The 18,798-nt window shown below is 35.1% G+C and overlaps 3 protein-coding genes across 3 annotated transcripts; all 3 read left to right on the forward strand.

Moving 5' to 3' along the window:
* Positions 1–1,626: 1,626 nt before the first annotated feature.
* On the forward strand, positions 1,627–3,342 carry LOC128553438 (uncharacterized). Its single transcript, XM_053534586.1, has one exon. It carries the CDS (start codon positions 1,627–1,629, stop codon positions 3,340–3,342), a length of 1,716 nt encoding a protein of 571 aa, XP_053390561.1.
* Positions 3,343–4,318: 976 nt separating this feature from the next.
* On the forward strand, positions 4,319–6,344 carry LOC128553439 (germ cell nuclear acidic protein-like). Its single transcript, XM_053534587.1, has 3 exons — positions 4,319–4,505; positions 5,628–5,856; positions 5,978–6,344. Exons 1-3 carry the CDS (start codon positions 4,319–4,321, stop codon positions 6,342–6,344), a joined length of 783 nt encoding a protein of 260 aa, XP_053390562.1.
* Positions 6,345–16,739: 10,395 nt separating this feature from the next.
* On the forward strand, positions 16,740–17,507 carry LOC128553440 (uncharacterized). The gene has a single exon (XM_053534588.1). It carries the CDS (start codon positions 16,740–16,742, stop codon positions 17,505–17,507), a length of 768 nt encoding a protein of 255 aa, XP_053390563.1.
* The last annotated feature ends 1,291 nt before the right edge of the window (positions 17,508–18,798 follow it).

Genomic DNA, 18,798 nt, shown 5'->3' on the forward strand with positions numbered 1-18,798 from the left:
GTATTTTTATATTCACTTATCATTATTTATTAATTGTTATCTTATATAATCTTTTGTGATACTTGAAGCGTGACCGTTGTATTACGTACGCAAAGCACAATAAAAATATACTATATATAGCTAATCAAAACGTCTAACGTCAATCATCTTTTTTATAACAAATAGTACACTTATGAAATGTAATGTTAAGAACCATTTGCTGTCAATAACATACTGAAATTTTAACATTTTATTCATTTCCTTTTCAAAAAGCCACAAAGTACAGTATAAGGATACAGTGGTTACAGAAATATTTCCCATACGTGATCAAATGTCAAGCCAAAACTTGAATTTAGTTCTAAGATATGGCAGTAATAAGAAATTGCCTTTGTCATGATTTTCCTTCTTTCGTTTGTTTATTCCAGATATTTATGTGAATTCGTGTGACTTTTTAAAGCAAAATGAATTTAGAGATAAAAAACCTTAGCCTTTTTCGATTTCCTTAAACAAAAAGGTAATTTAAAACATTCTATTCTAACCTTGTTGGAATTTCCGAAATATTTTTATATTTAAAGACATTGCAAAATGGCCATGTCACTCCCGAATGTCTGTAAGGTATCCAGTCATTTTCTTTGTCTCTAGTTTGAAACACAAGTTCTGCACATACCTGGCAATGTCCCTCTCGAATGTCTGTAAGATATCCAGTCATCTCCTTTGTCTGTAGTTTGAAACACAAGCTCTGCAAACGCCTGACACTGTCGCCCTCGAATGTCTGTAAGGTATCCAGTCATTTTCTTTGTCTCTAGTTTGAAACACAAGTTCTGCACATACCTGGCAATGTCCCTCTCGAATGTCTGTAAGATATCCAGTCATCTCCTTTGTCTGTAGTTTGAAACACAAGCTCTGCAAACGCCTGACACTGTCGCCCTCGAATGCCTGTAAGGTATCCAGTCATTTCCTTTGTCTCTAGTTTGAAACATAAGTTCTGCAACTACCTTGCAATGATCCTCTGGAACACAAAGGAATGTAATTCCCTGGTCAGTTAAATTCTTGTAATCCGTAGACATGTCGAGAATGTGTTCGTTCTGAAATTGAGCATACATACATTTCTAGTATGGTAGCTTGTAAACAAATATTTATACGTAACTAACGCTCTGTATGTTTAACAGTATACATGCTTTTTAATATAAATCAATGCTTCCTCAAATACTTATTGAATTGCTTTATCTTATATTTACATTTAAATAATAAAAATACTTAAGGTTTAATTGCTTATGTACTCGTAAATATGGCAGCATGATCCCTTAAAACGGAAAATATCGCTATTTAACTGTAGTTGCAAGTATTCGACAAAACAGATGGAGAGGAGATAAATCGCCACTGTTGAATTACGTAGAGACTTGTAGCGTTATTGTCCCTTGACTACAACAAAGTTCAATTAAATTAGAACGAAGGAAGTAGATATAAATAGAAGGAAGTAAAAATCGGACAGGAAATGTGTACCCTTGAAATCAATTTGATAAGTTTTCTATCATCAATAAAAGTTTAGATTTCATTTCAATAGGATATTTGTAATATTGTGGAAAACTAAGGAACAAATTACATCAGTTAAATAAACAAAGATATCTCAAGGTTTGAAATCTAAATATGGCAGTTTCGGGTCGAAAGGTTTCTGATTTTCAAGGTTCCATATCTAAAGGTTCTGCAGAGGACTTTGATCATAGATGTGAACCATGTTTGGCGATTGGTCAGCAAATAGAAGCTCATGGATTTTGTGTGGACTGTCAAGGACACTTATGTAAGAACTGCTTTGCTTACCATCAAAGGATAAAGGCGACCAAACATCATCACCTGGTAAACAAAAATAATATGGCTAAACATGCTGTTAGCAAGGAGTCCGACGAATGCACTGAGAAGTGTCAAGTGCACAAAAAGGAAGTGATTAAATTTTTCTGTCTAAAACATGAAGCTCTCGGCTGCAACGATTGTATCGTCCTTAATCACAGAGCATGTGACATTGACTATATACCTGAGAAATGTGCTGGTATTGGGGACAGTGCAGAGTTCAGAGAGGTACTGAGTGAGCTGGACCAGAAGATGAATGAAGTCGAGGATGTTATAAAGTTGGCCTCGTGTAGAGAAAAAGAATTAGATTGCTGCCATGATAAGCTACTCAAAGAAATTACAATGTTTCGCAAAGAGATAAATGATCGCTTAGACCAACTACAAAAGCAAATCCAGACAGATGCTGACAAAAAGAAATCCACAGATAAACAAACAGTAAAGAAGGTGCTTGAAACATTTACAAACATTTCTTCAGATATCAAACAACTAAAGTCAAGACTACAAGATTACAAAGCCTCACAGCAGAATGGACAACTTTACATTACAATGAAACAAGCTAAATCAAAACTGAAATCAGACGAAATAAAAGAGACAGACAAAAGTTTAGAAACGACAAACATGCAATACACATTTGAGCAAAATCAAGACCTGACAAACATGCTTTCAAGACAACATGCACTTGGAAAGCTCGCACTCTCTTCTTCTCTTGTATCAACAAAAAGGAGGAAACCAATTGAACAAATAACACAAAAAGAATATATAAACATAAAGACAAAGTCAGATCAGGAGGAATGCTTTATCACAGGATGTGTTGTCCTGTCCTCTAATAAACTTGTGGCGGCTGACTATGACAATTACAAACTGAAAGTTGTTGACATAAAAAATAAAGCTGTAATAGAAGAGACAACACTTTCTTCAAATCCATGGGACATTGCAGTAATGCCTCAGGACCATATTGCTGTGACAATGCCAGAGAAGAAAGCAATCCTTATAATGACAACAGCTGGTAAACTGTCAATTACCCGCAAGTTTCCAGTTAAAGGAGAATGTAGTGGTATAGCTTATCATCAAGGTCATCTCTATACAGTGTGCATTGATCCGAAGTGTGTATTTATTACAGATACACAAGGTAACGTCCAGAACACAATTAAACTGGATAATAAGAGAACTGCCGATCCATACTACTTATTGCTAAGTAAGGATCTGAGACATATCTTCATCAGTGACGCTGGTAGCGACAGTTTCTTCAGTATAACATTACAAGGTGATATATCTGCTGAATACAAAAACAAAAACTTTCAAGGCCCACGGGGAATGATGATGCTAAACGATGGATCCTTGCTGGTGTGTTGCTGTAGGAAAAATGGCAGCATGCATCGTATCTCGAGTGATTTGAAGCAATGTTACACAATGATAGATGATCTGTTGTACCCGTCCTCTATATGCTATAATCTTGATCATCAGGAGGTCTATGTCGGATGTATTAGTGATCAGATGATTGTGTTGAGTGCAAAATAACGTGTTTTATGACACGGCAAACATTTCCAATCATGCAAAGTACACTTTTGTGTTATGATTTTCACTTGTTACTGAAATTCATTTTATCATTTATCTCTGTAGATAAAATATGTAAGTAGATGTTGTCATAAATTTAAACTTTTCATCTCTATCAGTCAGTGTGAACAGAAAACTGAAAAGTGACATTGTGAACAGCTTTAACCTGACTCAGATAGTATCATCTGATTCTACACGTTTTAGTACAACCCAAATTAATATTTTGTAAAGTAATAATATTAATAATCTTATGAGGTTTTTACAATGGCTACTTTTTGTCGATCCAGTGAAACCATAATAAATATAATTCAAATAAGTAGAAAAATTTGATGACTGTCATTATCAAATATGAATATTCTCATTCCAAATTCTCCACTATCTTCAAATTATATGAACTTTGCTATCTGTGTCAATTTTACAGTTGTTTTGAACATACATGAAAATATCTCTTAGTTAGCAGTAAACTATATCAATGTTGTTTCTCAAAGTAACTTCGGACCTCGGGTCAATAGTTTTAACTATTAACCGGCAAACCATCAAGTTATGTTTATTTTGATGAAACCAGAAATAGATTTCACCTAGATGTTTTTCAAACATTTAACTACTTCAGCTCATTAAAACATAGTGTTGAATATAAGACTGGTTATAGAGCACAAACAAAGAATCGGCTATTTATAGAAGGAGTCATGTAATCGTTTTTACATTGTAATAAACACAAATGTTATTAGTATTCCGCTTTTTGAAAACTGTAGAAGTCTATCAATATTATTCTTAAAGTCTTTATTATCATACTAAGTTTTGACCACTTTACAAAGTCACCAGCTGTTGATGTCATGTCAACAACGGACGATGACTCGTCACCTGCCGATGATGACCTCTTATCAGCATAAAATGACTTACCGCAATTTGACAATGCAACATATAACAAGTACACGGTGGCATGTCACCAGCAAACGATGGCCCATCGCCAGCAGACGATAGCCTGTCACCAGCAAACGATGGCCTGTCACCAGCAGACGATGGCCTGTCACCAGCAAACGAAGGCCTGTCACCAGCAGACGATGGCCTGTCACCAGCAAACGATGGCCTGTCACCAGCAGACGATGGCCTATCACCAGCAAACGATGGCCTGTCACCAGCAGACGATGGCCTAGGCCAGTAGACGATGGCATATCACCAGTAGACAATTAGTATTTGATATGTAAAAAAATACACAAAAAAACAACTACTTTAAACAAATTAATGAAACAAAATCATTATTCATTGATATCTGTCACACTATCATGATTACAGTTATTTTTATTGTTTTAGTAAAAATACTTCTATCTACTTTTTGCATGTGGTCTATGTTGATTATTTACATTGCAATTGATAAATGAATTATATTTACATTGATTAAAGGTTTACTGATCTGATACAAATATTGTACATTATTTCATACCATAATTATAATTTTCAACATTAAAATTTGTATATATCAAACTCTGTTATGATTGTAATTGATTTGATAGTTGGTACATGAGTACCATTTACAGGTTTGAGATGTGAATCAATTCGTATCCCTTGATCTACTCACTACAAAAAAAGTCCCGCCGTGTGAACGAAGGTGTGTACACCGCGTACGGATAATCTCTCTTTTACACCAGCACTACCAAAAAGGCAGTGTGAAGATTATTTTAGTGATAATGGATTCTGACTGACAGGCACCCAGTCAGAATAACACTGTTTATTATTCCCCATCATGCTTAACCTCCCTTAGATCTAATTTTTATTACATCTTATGAAGAAAAAACCCTCTTTTTTTCACTTCTATAAAATGACCACATGTGCGTCCGTGCGTATGGACAGCTACGCGCCTGTCTGTCATCAGCAGGGAATGAACTATCACAAGCGGATGATGACATGACACCAGCAGTCGATGACTTGTCACCAGCAGTTGATGACCTGTCACCAGCAGACGATGACCTGTCATTAGTCGATGATGACCTCTCGCCAGCTGATGATGACATACCACAAGTTGATATTGATATATACAACAAGCAGACGATGGCCTATCGCCAGCAAACGATGACATATAGCCAGCAGACGACGACATACACAGACAGACGATGATCTTCCACCAGCAGAGGATGACAGATCAATAGCAGACGATAACTTATTACCAGCAGGCGACAATATATCACCAGCAGACGATGGTATATAACCAGCAGAATACAGCATATCACCACCAGATGACTGCATATCACCAGCAAACGATGACATAACAACAGCAGACGATAATATATCACCAGAAGATGATAGCACATCACCAGCAGATGATAACCAAGAGCCAGAAGATGACGGCATAATACCAGCAGACGATGAAATATCAACAGCAGACGATGACTCATCAACAACAGACGATGGAACATCAGCAGCAGACGACGGTATATCACCAGAGAAGATCATCTACCAACAGCAGACGAGGACTTATCACCAGTAAACGTTGGTACATCACTAGACGACGATGATACCAGCAAAAGTTGACCTATCAAGAGCAGATAAATTAAATTACCAGCAGACGACTGCTTACCACCAGCAGGCTATAACGTATCTGCAGCAGACGGTCACCTATAAACAGAAACGATGACATATCACCAGCAGACGATGGCATAACACCAGTAGACGATGGCATATCACCAGCTGAAAGTAACCAAATGCCAGAAGACGACGGCATTTCATCAGCAAATGGTGTCATTTCAGCAGCTGATGATGACGTATCGCCAGCTGAAGATGGCATATCACCAACAGATGATGGTCTATCACCAGGGACGACGGAACATAAACAGCAGACGATGAACTATCACCAGCAAACAATAATGTATCACAAGCAGATAACGCATCACAAGCAGACGATGACGTATCACCAGCAGACTATGTCTGTAGACTATGACTCTGGACCTGGTCCAGCAGACGATGGCATATAACCATCAGACGTCTGCAAATTACCAGCAGACGTTGACCTTTAACTAGCAGACGATGACATATCACCAGCATACTACATTTCTGTTCTTCCCTTTCAACAGTTCTTCTGCATTGTCTAAAATTTCCTGTTCGTGGGGTTGGTGGATATTTTTGCTTTTCTAAATGGCACTGGAGGTAACAAACCATCCTAGAATTAAATGCACTGTAAGTACTAAATTTAAGCTTAGTTAAATATGGAGGGTATACGGATCAAAGGTTTGTAAGTTCGATCCTCGGGCAAGGCGCATATTCTACGTGATGAATGTGTCTTAAGTCATTTCGTTCTCTGACTCTGGTTCATGTGGAGAAGTTGGCAGTTACATGCGGAGAACAGATTAGTACTGTATGAATCTACAGTGTAGCATCACTGGTTAGATTATGTAACAAGCGTTATATAACAGAATTACCTAAACTGAGTGAAAACTATAGAGTCTTTGAACATTGGATACCCCTTTAATAGGGTAATAACTGTGTTATAACAGAATCACTGACAAAAAAAACGGCACCAGCATCTCGCAACACCACCCAAAAAATACATGTACTGTAATTAAAAATATACTTCTTGATTAGTATATATAGCAGTTCGTCCGTTTTATTTTTGCTAGTGTGGGTCAGATAAGACCAGTTTGACCAGATCTATGACGACCATTGTCACATTGTTAACACTCCAGCCTCTCCATCTCCTTGTTAGCCTTAACTAGATTAGGAGAGAATATTACGATGTAATACGTACATTATATCGGTCAGTTTTGATGATTTGCCAGGTCTGATCAGTATCGTCCAGAGTAGCATCCTTTGATCGCAAAATGCAATATTTCACATTTTGAACAATTCATCTAGACCCTTTATTTCTAATCAATATTGATAATGTTTGGCTCGTCTGCTAAGCTCAAAAGGGAAAGCGTAGCAGCTCTATGGATGGTGGAGTTGTTAGTGCAATTCCCGGGCAAGGCTTATGTTTTCCGTGATGGTTTGATAGAGGACATTATGTCTGAAATCAGATTTTCTACCTCTTTTAAGGTTTAGGAGTATATCTTCAAAACACAGAAATATTTGATAAACGAACAACATCTTTACCAACAATCTACCTGATCATTATATCTTCTGCCGTACTGTCCCGTATAGTGGAACTTAAATTATTCTCAAACAGTTTTCCGCTGTAAGGAAATAGAAATAAACAATTGCTGAATACTACCTTTAACATAGTTATGTCGAATTTCAGCACTGGGACATTATTGCAAATGCATCGAAACGAAGATGTAACAGTTCTTTGAAAATAGTGACTTTTTAAAGGCGCTGAACCTGTCCGAAAGTGTTGCCCTTTTATGCAGCCCTTTTCCGGAATTCAGTGTTACAGTATACATGTATATCAGTAATCTGACAGTTGTTGACAAGAGTAATATAACGACTCATTGTGTACATTCAAAGTCAACAATTAATATTTTGTGTGTGAAAATAGTAGCACTTTACATTCTCCAAACATTTATCAATATCCTACAGATTTTGATTTAAAGAAAAAAAGTGAAAAAAGTTCACTATCTTTATTTTCATTTTGCATACCGTAAGCTAAAACACAGAATTCAGTTTGTTTACAAAGTAGTGCATATATGAAAAGATATGGTGTTCAAGAAAGGCCACAAAACTAAAAGAGTATATTTTCCCTAATACATTAAACGATTATGGTTACATAAGTCGAGTTGATAGCAAGCAATAAGGGCCTAGAAATTATTCCAGTATAAATTTTCAACTTGGTATCTGTTGTCTCTTTTACTTTTGAATTTGAAAAGCCATGTGTTCATGAAACAAATACTGAGTATGAAAACGTGAAATACAAATATGTATGGTCCAATGACCTGACAAATGATTTTATTGATGGTGTTTCATCACAGTGTATTGTTGATAAATTAAACAGTTTTAATGAGCATATAAATGTTGCGGAAAACAATCAAGATATTGATGAGTGTATAGATGAATTTACAATTTTGATAGAAGAAGTTGCGTCCCCTTTGTTTAAAAAGTATATAAATGTCAAATCTGATAATGTCATATCCTCTGATAATAATAATGCATGGTTCAATGAAGAATGTTGTGAAAAGAGAACTGTTTTTTATAGAATGTTGAATACTTACAGATTAAATAAATGTGACGAAAACAGAATTAATATGGTACGTGCAAGATCTGATTATAAATCATGTATTAGAAAATGTAGATTTGAATACGATAAAGCTGAATCATTAAAACTTGTTCAAGCTAGACATAAAAATGCAAAACTTTATTGGAATATGTTAAAGAAAAGTGCTGGCATTCAACGGTCTAATGTACATATTGAAACTTTTGAACAATACTTTAAAGCTGTCAATAACCCACAGAGCCATTTTTACTCACCAGATGAGGATATTACATATTTTATTGAACGTTACGAAAATGATGAATTTGGAGTTATGTTTGATGAATTAAACATCACAATTAATGAGTATGAAATTACCAAAGCTATAAAGCAACTTAAACCTGGTAGAAGCGGAGGCCCAGATACCCTTTTGAACGAATTTTTTATTCACGGTAAACATGTATTTATGTCATCATTAATATTTTTATTTAACAAAATTTTCGAAAAAGGTTTTTTTCCAGTAAGCTGGTCTGAAGGTTTTGTAATTCCATTACATAAAAAGGGCAGCATTAATGACGTAAATAACTATAGAGGCATAACGTTACTAAGTGTATTGGGTAAACTTTTCACCCGCATTTTAAATAATAGATTGTCTCATTGGGCTGAAATATATGGTGTATATGTAGAAGCGCAAGCAGGGTTTAGACCGAATATGGGAACTACTGATAATATTTTTGTATTGCATGGCCTTATTACTCACATGCTTAACCAAGGCCGACAACTTTTCTGTGCATTCATTGATTTTACTAAAGCTTTTGACTACATTGTGCGTGATAATTTATGGTTTAAGATGATAAAATTAGGTGTACGTGGCAAAATTTTGAATATAATACGATCTATGTACTCAACAGTGAAAGCAAGAGTAAAATATTGTAACAAATTAAGTGATGAATATGAATGTATACTTGGTGTAAAACAAGGTGAATGCTTATCTCCCTTTCTCTTTTCAATGTTTCTAAATGACTTAGAAGATCAATATATTAAAAGTGAAATTGAAGGCATTGATGTTAATATGTTTAAAATGTTTCTAATTATGTTTGCCGATGATATTGTCATTTTTGCAAATAGCAGAGATGAATTGCAAATTGGTTTAAATGTTCTGTCAGATTATTGTGATAGATGGAAGCTTACCGTGAATACGTCTAAAACTAAAATCATGATATTTAGAAAAGGAGGAAGATTACCTAGAGATATGAATTTTTATTATAAAGAGCAGATTATTGATATTGTTACTAAATTTACATATTTGTGTATCGTTTTTACTACAGGCGGATCTTTTGCAGAAGCACAAAATACAATTGCAGGCCAGGCAATGAAAGCCATATTTAAAATGAACAAATATCTTTATAGATTTGTAAATATTTCTACTTCTCATAGGTTGGATCTTTTTGATAAGCTAATAAGTCCTTCTTAACTACAGCAGTGAAGTTTGGGGTGTTGTACATGGCAATGCAATTGAAAGAGTTCACATGCAATTTTGCAAACGCATATTATGTGTTAAGAAAACTACTCAAAACGATTTCATATATGGTGAACTCGGTAGATTATCTTTCCAGTCAATGCGTTATTATAACATCATAAAATACTGGGTAAAAATATTGCATACAAATGAGAACAAATTTGTTAACAAAGTGTATAATTTATTGAAAAATGATTGTGAAAATTACCCAATAAAAACAAACTGGTGTTCACTAGTAAAAAATCTTTTATGTACGTTAGGTTTTTATGATGCATGGTTTATGCAAAGTGTTGGTAACACTAACCTGTTCTTATGGCACGTAAAACAAAGATTAAAGATCAATTTGTACAAAATTGGTCAAGTAGGTTAGACAATTCAAGCAGGGCTATATTCTACAGACATATTGCTATTTTTAAGTTTCAACCATATCTCAATTGTATAAACATCAAACGTTTTTGTACAGATTTTACTAAGTTAAGAGTTTCTTCTCACAGATTGCATATTGAAACTGGCAGATGGACTAAGCCAAACAGTACACCTCTTAATGAAAGGAAATGTTTTTCTTGTGATGTTTTAGAAGATGAATACCATTTTGTATTGGAATGTAAAGTATATAATAATCTAAGAAAACGTTTTATTCCCATGTATTACTGGAAAAGACCAAATATGCCAAAATTTATTGAACTGTTAAATTCTGAAAATGTTTGCATAATACGAAAGTTAGGGAATTTTGTGAACAAAGCTTTTGCTTTAAGAAAAGAAAGGTTATACCCAGTTGCTGTCAACGAAAATAATGTTAATGTTTCTTAATATTAGATACTCTCTTTTATTACAGACGTATGTATTTCGTTACTGTAGTATGTATAGATAAATAAATGATTTAATTAATTTAGTAAATGAACATAAGTGCTATATGTACGCCTAGACACGGTATATTGTACGCTTTAAACTTATATTCTAACCTCTCATTTATAGTCATTTTAACTGGTATTTTCTTAAGGCAAACTGCCATAAGAATCCTAGTTTAATTCTTTTTTTGCAGTGTATTTTGTTTAACGTAATAGTATCATGATAAACTATAATTTACAGTTTATTTGATATGTTGAGCTTGTGTTTCGTTTCGGCAAGGTCAACTTTCATATTGTGTATATATTGTATACATATGATGTGTATATGATTGAAAATGTGTATATATGTGTTTGTATAAGCATACAGGATATAACATATCTATTGATCGAATGCTACCAGTACTACATTTACCCACATAGTATAAAACAATAATATAACATATGTATTAGTCAAAGCTATTACATGTATCCACTATTTACAAAACAAATATATATGTAAAATGACGAGATTCTGTAACATGTGTAATATTCAAAATGTGACACTAGTAAGTTCTGTTAAGCACTAATTCATATTACTTTAATGAAATCATTATTTTTGTATCATCATGTGTTCTTAAATGATTGATATGTTTGTAATTGATATGCAATTTATTGTATACCTTCTCCGATGAACCATATCATTGTATACATTTGTTAAACACTGTCCTGCCATGTATTATGTTTTGTTCTTCCTCATGGGCTATTTTGCCTTATGGAACTTTGAAAAATAAAACTATCAAACTATCAAACTATATATGTTGAATGGACTCCATGATCCCAAAGGACTAGAAAATATAACAACACTGAATCCAAGTACGGGGAAACTTTTTTACTGCCGCCACACGGCACTTAAAGATTGTTGTTGTGATAGTTAATAAAATCTGTAAAAGTTCCTTTGGAAGCAGAAAATGCAAGAAGAATGATAGCAGACATCTGAAAATGTGTTTTCTTCAAAATCTTTAAGATATGGTATGATATTTGGTTGAGAGGTCGAATCAATGTAAATACATGCATCTCATTCACAAAATTTACTAATACACAGCAGGCTTGTCAATGATCAAAACTCGACAAAAATACAGTTATCCTCACTTTTATGCCCTTTAAAATATGTCCTCGAATTCTCAACCATACTTTTCATTACTCTGTTTCCCGTATTGTTCTCTGCAGTCTTATTATTGTATTTAGTCCGATATCGTCTTTCGTAGTCTAGTTGTTGTATTTAGTTATGGTTAGGCATTATTCTTCATCCAATACACTGCAAATTAACCATATCCAACAGTCCAGTCTTTATCCAAATTACTTGTTCATAACTCATTAGCTATAATTTAACTACCAACCACATAAACGGGTCTCTCTTCAAAACGCATGCACACTTGGAATGAGAAATTGATGGCGTAAATATAAGGCCATAATTTTTGTCATTGAAGCGGTGCATATTTCTGTATTTACAGATTATTTAGAAGAGTCTCTTGATGCTTGAATCATTTATCTACGTTCTGCCATTCATCAGTTCTGTAATTTCTATGTATTTGCTTTTGGAATTGGAAACTAATGGCGAAGGCCACAGTTCTTTTCGTTAACAATAAATATTCGTAGCGGTGTATTTTGTGTATTTACAGAACCAGTTATCTTGAACTCATATGAGCAGACATAATTTTCTAGCCAGGTGTTATTTTTTTCCTGCGATATTTATTTTAATGGATACGTCCAGCTATTTTATATAGCAAAAATAAATCGATCCACGCGAAAGGTTCTCATTTTCCAGTATTAATAAGATGTAAGAAGATGTCAGTTATAGCTAGCTACCTTAAATGATTTGCATACATAATCACCTTTAAGTGTTTTACCTGTGGAAAGATGCAACTTTTAGTGACCTTAAAGTGGTGTGCATGTGGAAAGATGCCAATTATAGTCCCCTTAAAGTTGTTTACAGGTGTACATTTCTCAATTTTAGTTGCCTAAATGATTTAGATGTAGAAAGATACAATTTATATGGATATTAGAATGGTTTACATGTGTAGATGTCAATTATAGTGATCTTAAACCTTAAAACATTGTTAAGATATGGAAAGATGCCAGTAATAGTGAGCTTAAAAGAGTGTACAAATAACTTAAGTATGTTCTTTCCGTGGTGATAATTAAAAGAATCTCTGTTTGGGAGCATGTTTCAGGTACCAAGTTATTGTGTGGTGATCACGTGTCGTGTCCTCTGTAATATTATATAATGTTATAGGCTATTTTATTTCGTGAAGTTTATATATACTTCTAATGCTTTGTAACACGATTACTGGTACTTTATGTTCTTTGATATGAATGATGCTTCCAAAGTTATTTGAAAATATTATGAGGGCTTCTGTAGCCAATAAGTTTATGGTTGCTAACTTTAAATCACTTTCCCCACTTCAGGTCGTCATGTGAGGAAGACCTCCAGATTGCAGAAAATTGGCGGTTCACAAGCTGACGATGACCTACATGTACCACTAACAAACAATGACATATAGACATATCACTAGATGACGACTACATATCTCTAGCAGGGGATGATCTAACAACATCATACGATGGCATATCACCAACAGACTACTGTATGTCACCAACGGACTATGACCTAACAACAGCAGACGATGACCTATCACTAACAGGAGATGACATATCACTAACAGAAGATGACATATCACCAGCAGACGACACTTCCATCAAGATTTTGAAGAATGTAAAAGTCTTTTTGTGAGACTGTAATTTATTGAATTGGTACAAAACTATTTCAGTATGGAGATATTAACCTTTGCTGCAAAGATGCGTGAATGAACAGTTTAATATTTTACTTATTTTCAAATACTTTATAATTGTATGACAAGTTGCTTCTCTTATATTGATACTTGTCCTGTTTGATTGTTCATGTTGTACCTTGCCGAGATAAAAATATCAAATAATCATAATTGAGCATTACTGACGTAAATAGCTTGGTAGTAAAGTGTATGAAAGTTACAGATCTATTCCTATAGTTGTATGTTAGTAACACATCTAATCCTTATTATTGTATGTGAGTTGCAGATCTATTCCTATAACTGCTTGTAAGTAACAAATCTATCCTTATCATTGTATGTACGTTGCAGATCTATTCCTGTAATTGCATGTAAGTAACCATCTATTCTTATTATTGTATGTAAGTTGCACATTTATTCATATCATTGTATGTAAGTAACACATCTAATTCTTATCATTGTATGTGAGTATCACATCTATTCCTATCATTGTATTTAAATTGCAGATCTATTCCTGTAATTATATGTAAGTTACAGATCTATTCCTCTTATTATATGTAAGTTACAGATGTATTCCTCTTATTGTATTTAAGTTACAGATGTATTCCTGTTATTATACGTTAGTTACAGATCTATTCCTCTTACTGTATGTAAGTAACAGATCTATTCCTGTTATTGTATGAAAATTACAGATCTATTCCTGTTACATTGGCGGATCCAGGGGGGGGGGGGGGGGTCAGGGGTCTCCGGACCTCCCCCCTCCCCCTAGAATTTTCAAAGTTAACGGTAAAAACGTTTAAAGCTGCACACTCACAGTTGAACAAACGGTAAAAAAAATCATATTTTAACGTGCTGTGTAGGTCCTTCATCAGGAAACATTCATTACACGACCTTTTACAACATTCAGGAAAGCCCTTGGAAAAGAACCCTACCTTTTGAAACACAAACTTTTTGAGACCAAACGGTAAACACTCTCATCGATAATGGCAATACATGATTTATATTATATTTTAATAACCCTAAAGAAGTCGGCGAGTCTTTGACAGGGGGCTTAAACTTAGCCAAGGCCAATAACGTTTTTTTCATCCTTGTTCATCCGTACCCCTATTATGCTCGTTTTCATATCATGGGAAAATTTGTAAAATAATATTGGATTTCTAATTTCGAAGTGATGATTACATTTTTACGGGATTCAGATTCTCGTTTTTCTTACTCTAAAACGCTCGAAATTCGCTCTCCGTTGACCCCGAGAAACAAACATTTTCCGGGGGAGGTCCCACGTACCCCTACCAGCAGGAGGGGGACACCCCCTCCCGCACCTACTTCCCCCCTCCCCATTTGGACCCCTCCTGGAAAAATATCCTGGATCCGCCCTTGTGTTATTATATGTAACTTACAGATCTATATCGATTATTGTATGTAAGTTACAGATCTATTCTTGTAATTACATGTAAGTTAGAGATCTATTCTTATAATTGTATGTAACTTACAGATATATGCTTATTATTGTACGAAAGTTAAAGATTTAATCATGCTACTGTACATACATTTTCTACTGCGTACTGGTTCAACATTTGCTTATATATATACTCAAATCTCTGTTATCATGTCTCACAAATCAGTAGTGACCTTTTAGTCTTTATAACTGTATACATGTATATATATAGCGTACATGAAACAATAATATATTAAGTAGTAGAAAAACAGATTTAGATTTTCGAAAAATCTTACGTAAATCTGGTGGTTTAATCCCTTATAAATGAACTTTTCTTTCAGAAGACAATAATTAAATAGCGTGATACTAAAATTGTATAGAATAATGAGGAGATAAATCGTCACTGTTGAATTACGTAGAGACTTGTAGCGTTATTGTCCCTTGACTACAGCAAAGTTCAATTCAAATAGAACATGATATAAATAGACCTTTTTCTCAAAAAGGAAGTAAAAATCGGACATGAAATATTTACCCTTCCAATCAATTTCATAAGTTTTCTATTATCAATAAAAGATAAAAAAAAAATTTCAATAGGATATTTGTAATATTGTGGAAAACTAACTTACATCAGTTAAATAAACAAACATTTTTTGGATTGAAATAAAGTTCAAACTTTGAACTCTCAATTTTGGCAGTTTCCGGTCGAAAGCTTTCTGATTTTCAAGATTCAATATACAAAGGCTCAGCAGAGGACTTTGATAATAGATGTGATCCATGTTTGGCGATTGGTCAGCAAATAGAAACTCATAGATTTTGTGTGGACTGTCAAGAATACTTGTGTAAGAACTGTTATGCTTATCATCAAAGGATAAAGGCGACCAAACATCATCAACTGGTAAACAAAGATAATATAGATAAACATGCAATTATCCAGAAGGGGTCAAACGAATGCTCTGAAAAGTGTCAGGTGCACAAAAAGGAAGTGATTAAATTTTTCTGTCCAAAACATGAAGCTCTCGGCTGCAACGATTGTATCGTCCTAGATCACAGAGCATGTGACATTGACTATATACCTGATAAATGTGCAGGTATTGGGGACAGTGCAGAGTTCAGAGAGGTACTGAGGGAGATGGACCAGAAGGTGAATGAGGTCGAGGATGTTATAAAGCTGACCTCATGTAGAGAAAATGAATTAGATTCCTGTCATGATAGACTACTCAAAGAAAATACAATGTTTCGCAAAGAGATAAATGATCGCTTAGACCAACTACAGATGCAAATCCAGACAGATGCTGACAAAAAGAAGTCCACAGATAAACAAACAGTAAAGAAAGTGCTTGAAATATGTACAGGTATTAGTTCAGATATCAAACAACTACAGTCGAAACTACAAGACTACAAAACCTCACAGCAGAATGGACAACTTTACATTACAGTGAAACAAGCTAAATCCAAACTAAAGTCAGACGAAATAAAGGAAGCAGACAAAAGTTTAGAAAAGACGAACATGCAATACACATTTCAGGAAAACCAAGACCTGGAAGACATGCTTTCAAGCCGAAATGCCCTCGGAAAGCTCACACTCAATTCTCTTGTAACAACCAAGGGGAGGAAACGAATGGAAAAGTAAACCAAAATAGAAAACATGAAAATAAGAACAAAATCTGATCAGGAGGAATGCTTTATAACAGGTTGTGTTGTTCTTTCCACTATCAAACATGTAGCGGCTGACTTTACCAACGCGAAAGTAAAAGTTGTTGACATACAAAATAAAGATGTAATAGAAGAGACAACACTTTCTTCTCGTCCATGGGACATTGCAGTAGTGCCTCAGGACCATATTGCTGTTACAATACCAGACAAGAAAGAGATCCTTATAATGACAACAGCTGGTAAACTGTCAACTGTCCGCAAGTTTCCAGTTAAAGGAGATTGTAGAGGCATAACTTGTCATCAAGGTCATCTCTATATAGTATGCATTTATCCGAAGTGTGTATTTATTACAGATACACATGGTAACGTCCAGAACACGATTCAACTGGATAATAAGACATTCGTCACACCATACTACTTAATGCTTAGTAAGGATCTGAGACATATCTTTATCAGCGACGACGGCAGCAACAGTGTCGTCAGTATAACATTACAAGGCGATATATCTGCTGAATACAAAAACACCGACTTTAAAAAGCCACGGAGAATGATAGTGCTAGACGATGGATCCTTGCTGGTGTGCAGCGGTTGGGAAAATGGCATCATACATAGTATCTCGGGTGATTTGAAGCAATGTCACACAATGTTAGATGCTCTGTCGTACCCACTGTCTATCTGCTATAATCATGATCAACATGAGGTCTATGTTGGATGTTGGGGTGATCAGATGATTCTGTTGAGTGCAGAATACAGTGTTTAATAATACTGCAAACAATATGGATATAAATGTGTGTACACACAATTGTGTCAGTAACTAATGCCGTAACATTTATAATTTTATTCCTTATCAGTCAGTGTAAACAGAAAAATGACAGTTTAACCCTGACTGAGATAATTTTGTGATATTCTACACGTTTTATTACGTCCAAAGTTAAAGTTTGTAAAGTAACATTTTTATTTTTTAATATTTTTTTTATTAAGGACAATATCCAAAAGGTTTCAAACATCTCCTCTGCCTTCAAGTTACTTTAGCTTTAATACCAGTATTCGGCGGGGCGACAATCGGCGAGGCAACGTTTGGCCGGTGCGACATTCGGAAGGGCGACGTCGGTGGTGCGCCATATCGACGTTTGTCGTTGTGTCTCTGTGACAGAACGAAAAAAACGATATGGCATAGATCAGCTACCATTCATAAGTGGTTGGTTGGTTGGTTGTTTTGGGTTTAACGCCGTTTTTCAACAGTATTTTAGTTACGTAACTGCGGACAGTTAACTTAACCAGTGCTCCTGGATTCTGTACCAGTACAAACCTGTTCTCCGCAAGTAACTGCAAACTTCCCCAAATGAATCAGAGGCGGAGGACGAATGATTTCAGACACAAAGTCTTTTTTCAAATAGTCACGGAGAACATACGCCTCACCAAGGGCTCGAACTCTCGGCCCCGCGATCCGTAGATCTGCGCTCTTCCTCTCGAGCTAAGTGGGCGGGCAACGTTCATAATTATGTCTCCCACACCACTGTGGTGGGAGACATATTGATTTACCTCTCTCTCTCTCTCTCTCTCTCTCTCTCTCTCTGTGTGTGTGTGTGTGTCAGTCCGTCCGTCTGTCACAAATCTTGTCCGAACTCTAAGTCGGACATTTCTCATCCGATCTTCACCAAACTTGAACAAAATGTGTTTGCTAATAAGTCCACGGCAAAGTTCGATAACGAGCTAAATCGGCACAGGCACTTCGGAATTATGGCCCTTGAATTACTGAACCGAGTGGCGCTTGACTCGCTAAACACAAACATTACTGAACCGAGTGGCGCTTGACTCACTAAACACAAACATTACTGAACCGAGTGGCACTTTCATCACTGAACCAAAACTTACTCCTGAAGTGTACTTCTTTACTATTCAGATGATTAGGAAGTTGTGGGAGACATTCGCTTTTCTCAAAAGCAGCTCTAGTTGGTTAGTAAAATACCTTCTTTTCTATTATATTCAATCGGTTTAATATTTCAAATACAGAAGTAGCGCAAATATTTTTTCATGTACATTTCTTATCC

The sequence above is a fragment of the Mercenaria mercenaria genome, unplaced genomic scaffold, assembly GCF_021730395.1.
Source record: "Mercenaria mercenaria strain notata unplaced genomic scaffold, MADL_Memer_1 contig_3825, whole genome shotgun sequence".
Taxonomy (NCBI): domain Eukaryota; kingdom Metazoa; phylum Mollusca; class Bivalvia; order Venerida; family Veneridae; genus Mercenaria; species Mercenaria mercenaria.

What these genes read in the sequence shown, in the direction of transcription:
- LOC128553440 (XM_053534588.1), top strand. Translation starts at nt 16,740, where the DNA reads ATGAAAATAAGAACAAAATCTGATCAGGAGGAATGCTTTATAACAGGT.
- LOC128553438 (XM_053534586.1), top strand. Translation starts at nt 1,627, where the DNA reads ATGGCAGTTTCGGGTCGAAAGGTTTCTGATTTTCAAGGTTCCATATCT.
- LOC128553439 (XM_053534587.1), top strand. Translation starts at nt 4,319, where the DNA reads ATGTCACCAGCAAACGATGGCCCATCGCCAGCAGACGATAGCCTGTCA. An exon ending in CCTATCACCAGCAAACGATG is followed by an intron (nt 4,506 to 5,627) that starts GCCTGTCACCAG and finishes GCATATCACCAG; the next exon opens with CAAACGATGACATAACAACA. An exon ending in CAGACGAGGACTTATCACCA is followed by an intron (nt 5,857 to 5,977) that starts GTAAACGTTGGT and finishes ACGTATCTGCAG; the next exon opens with CAGACGGTCACCTATAAACA.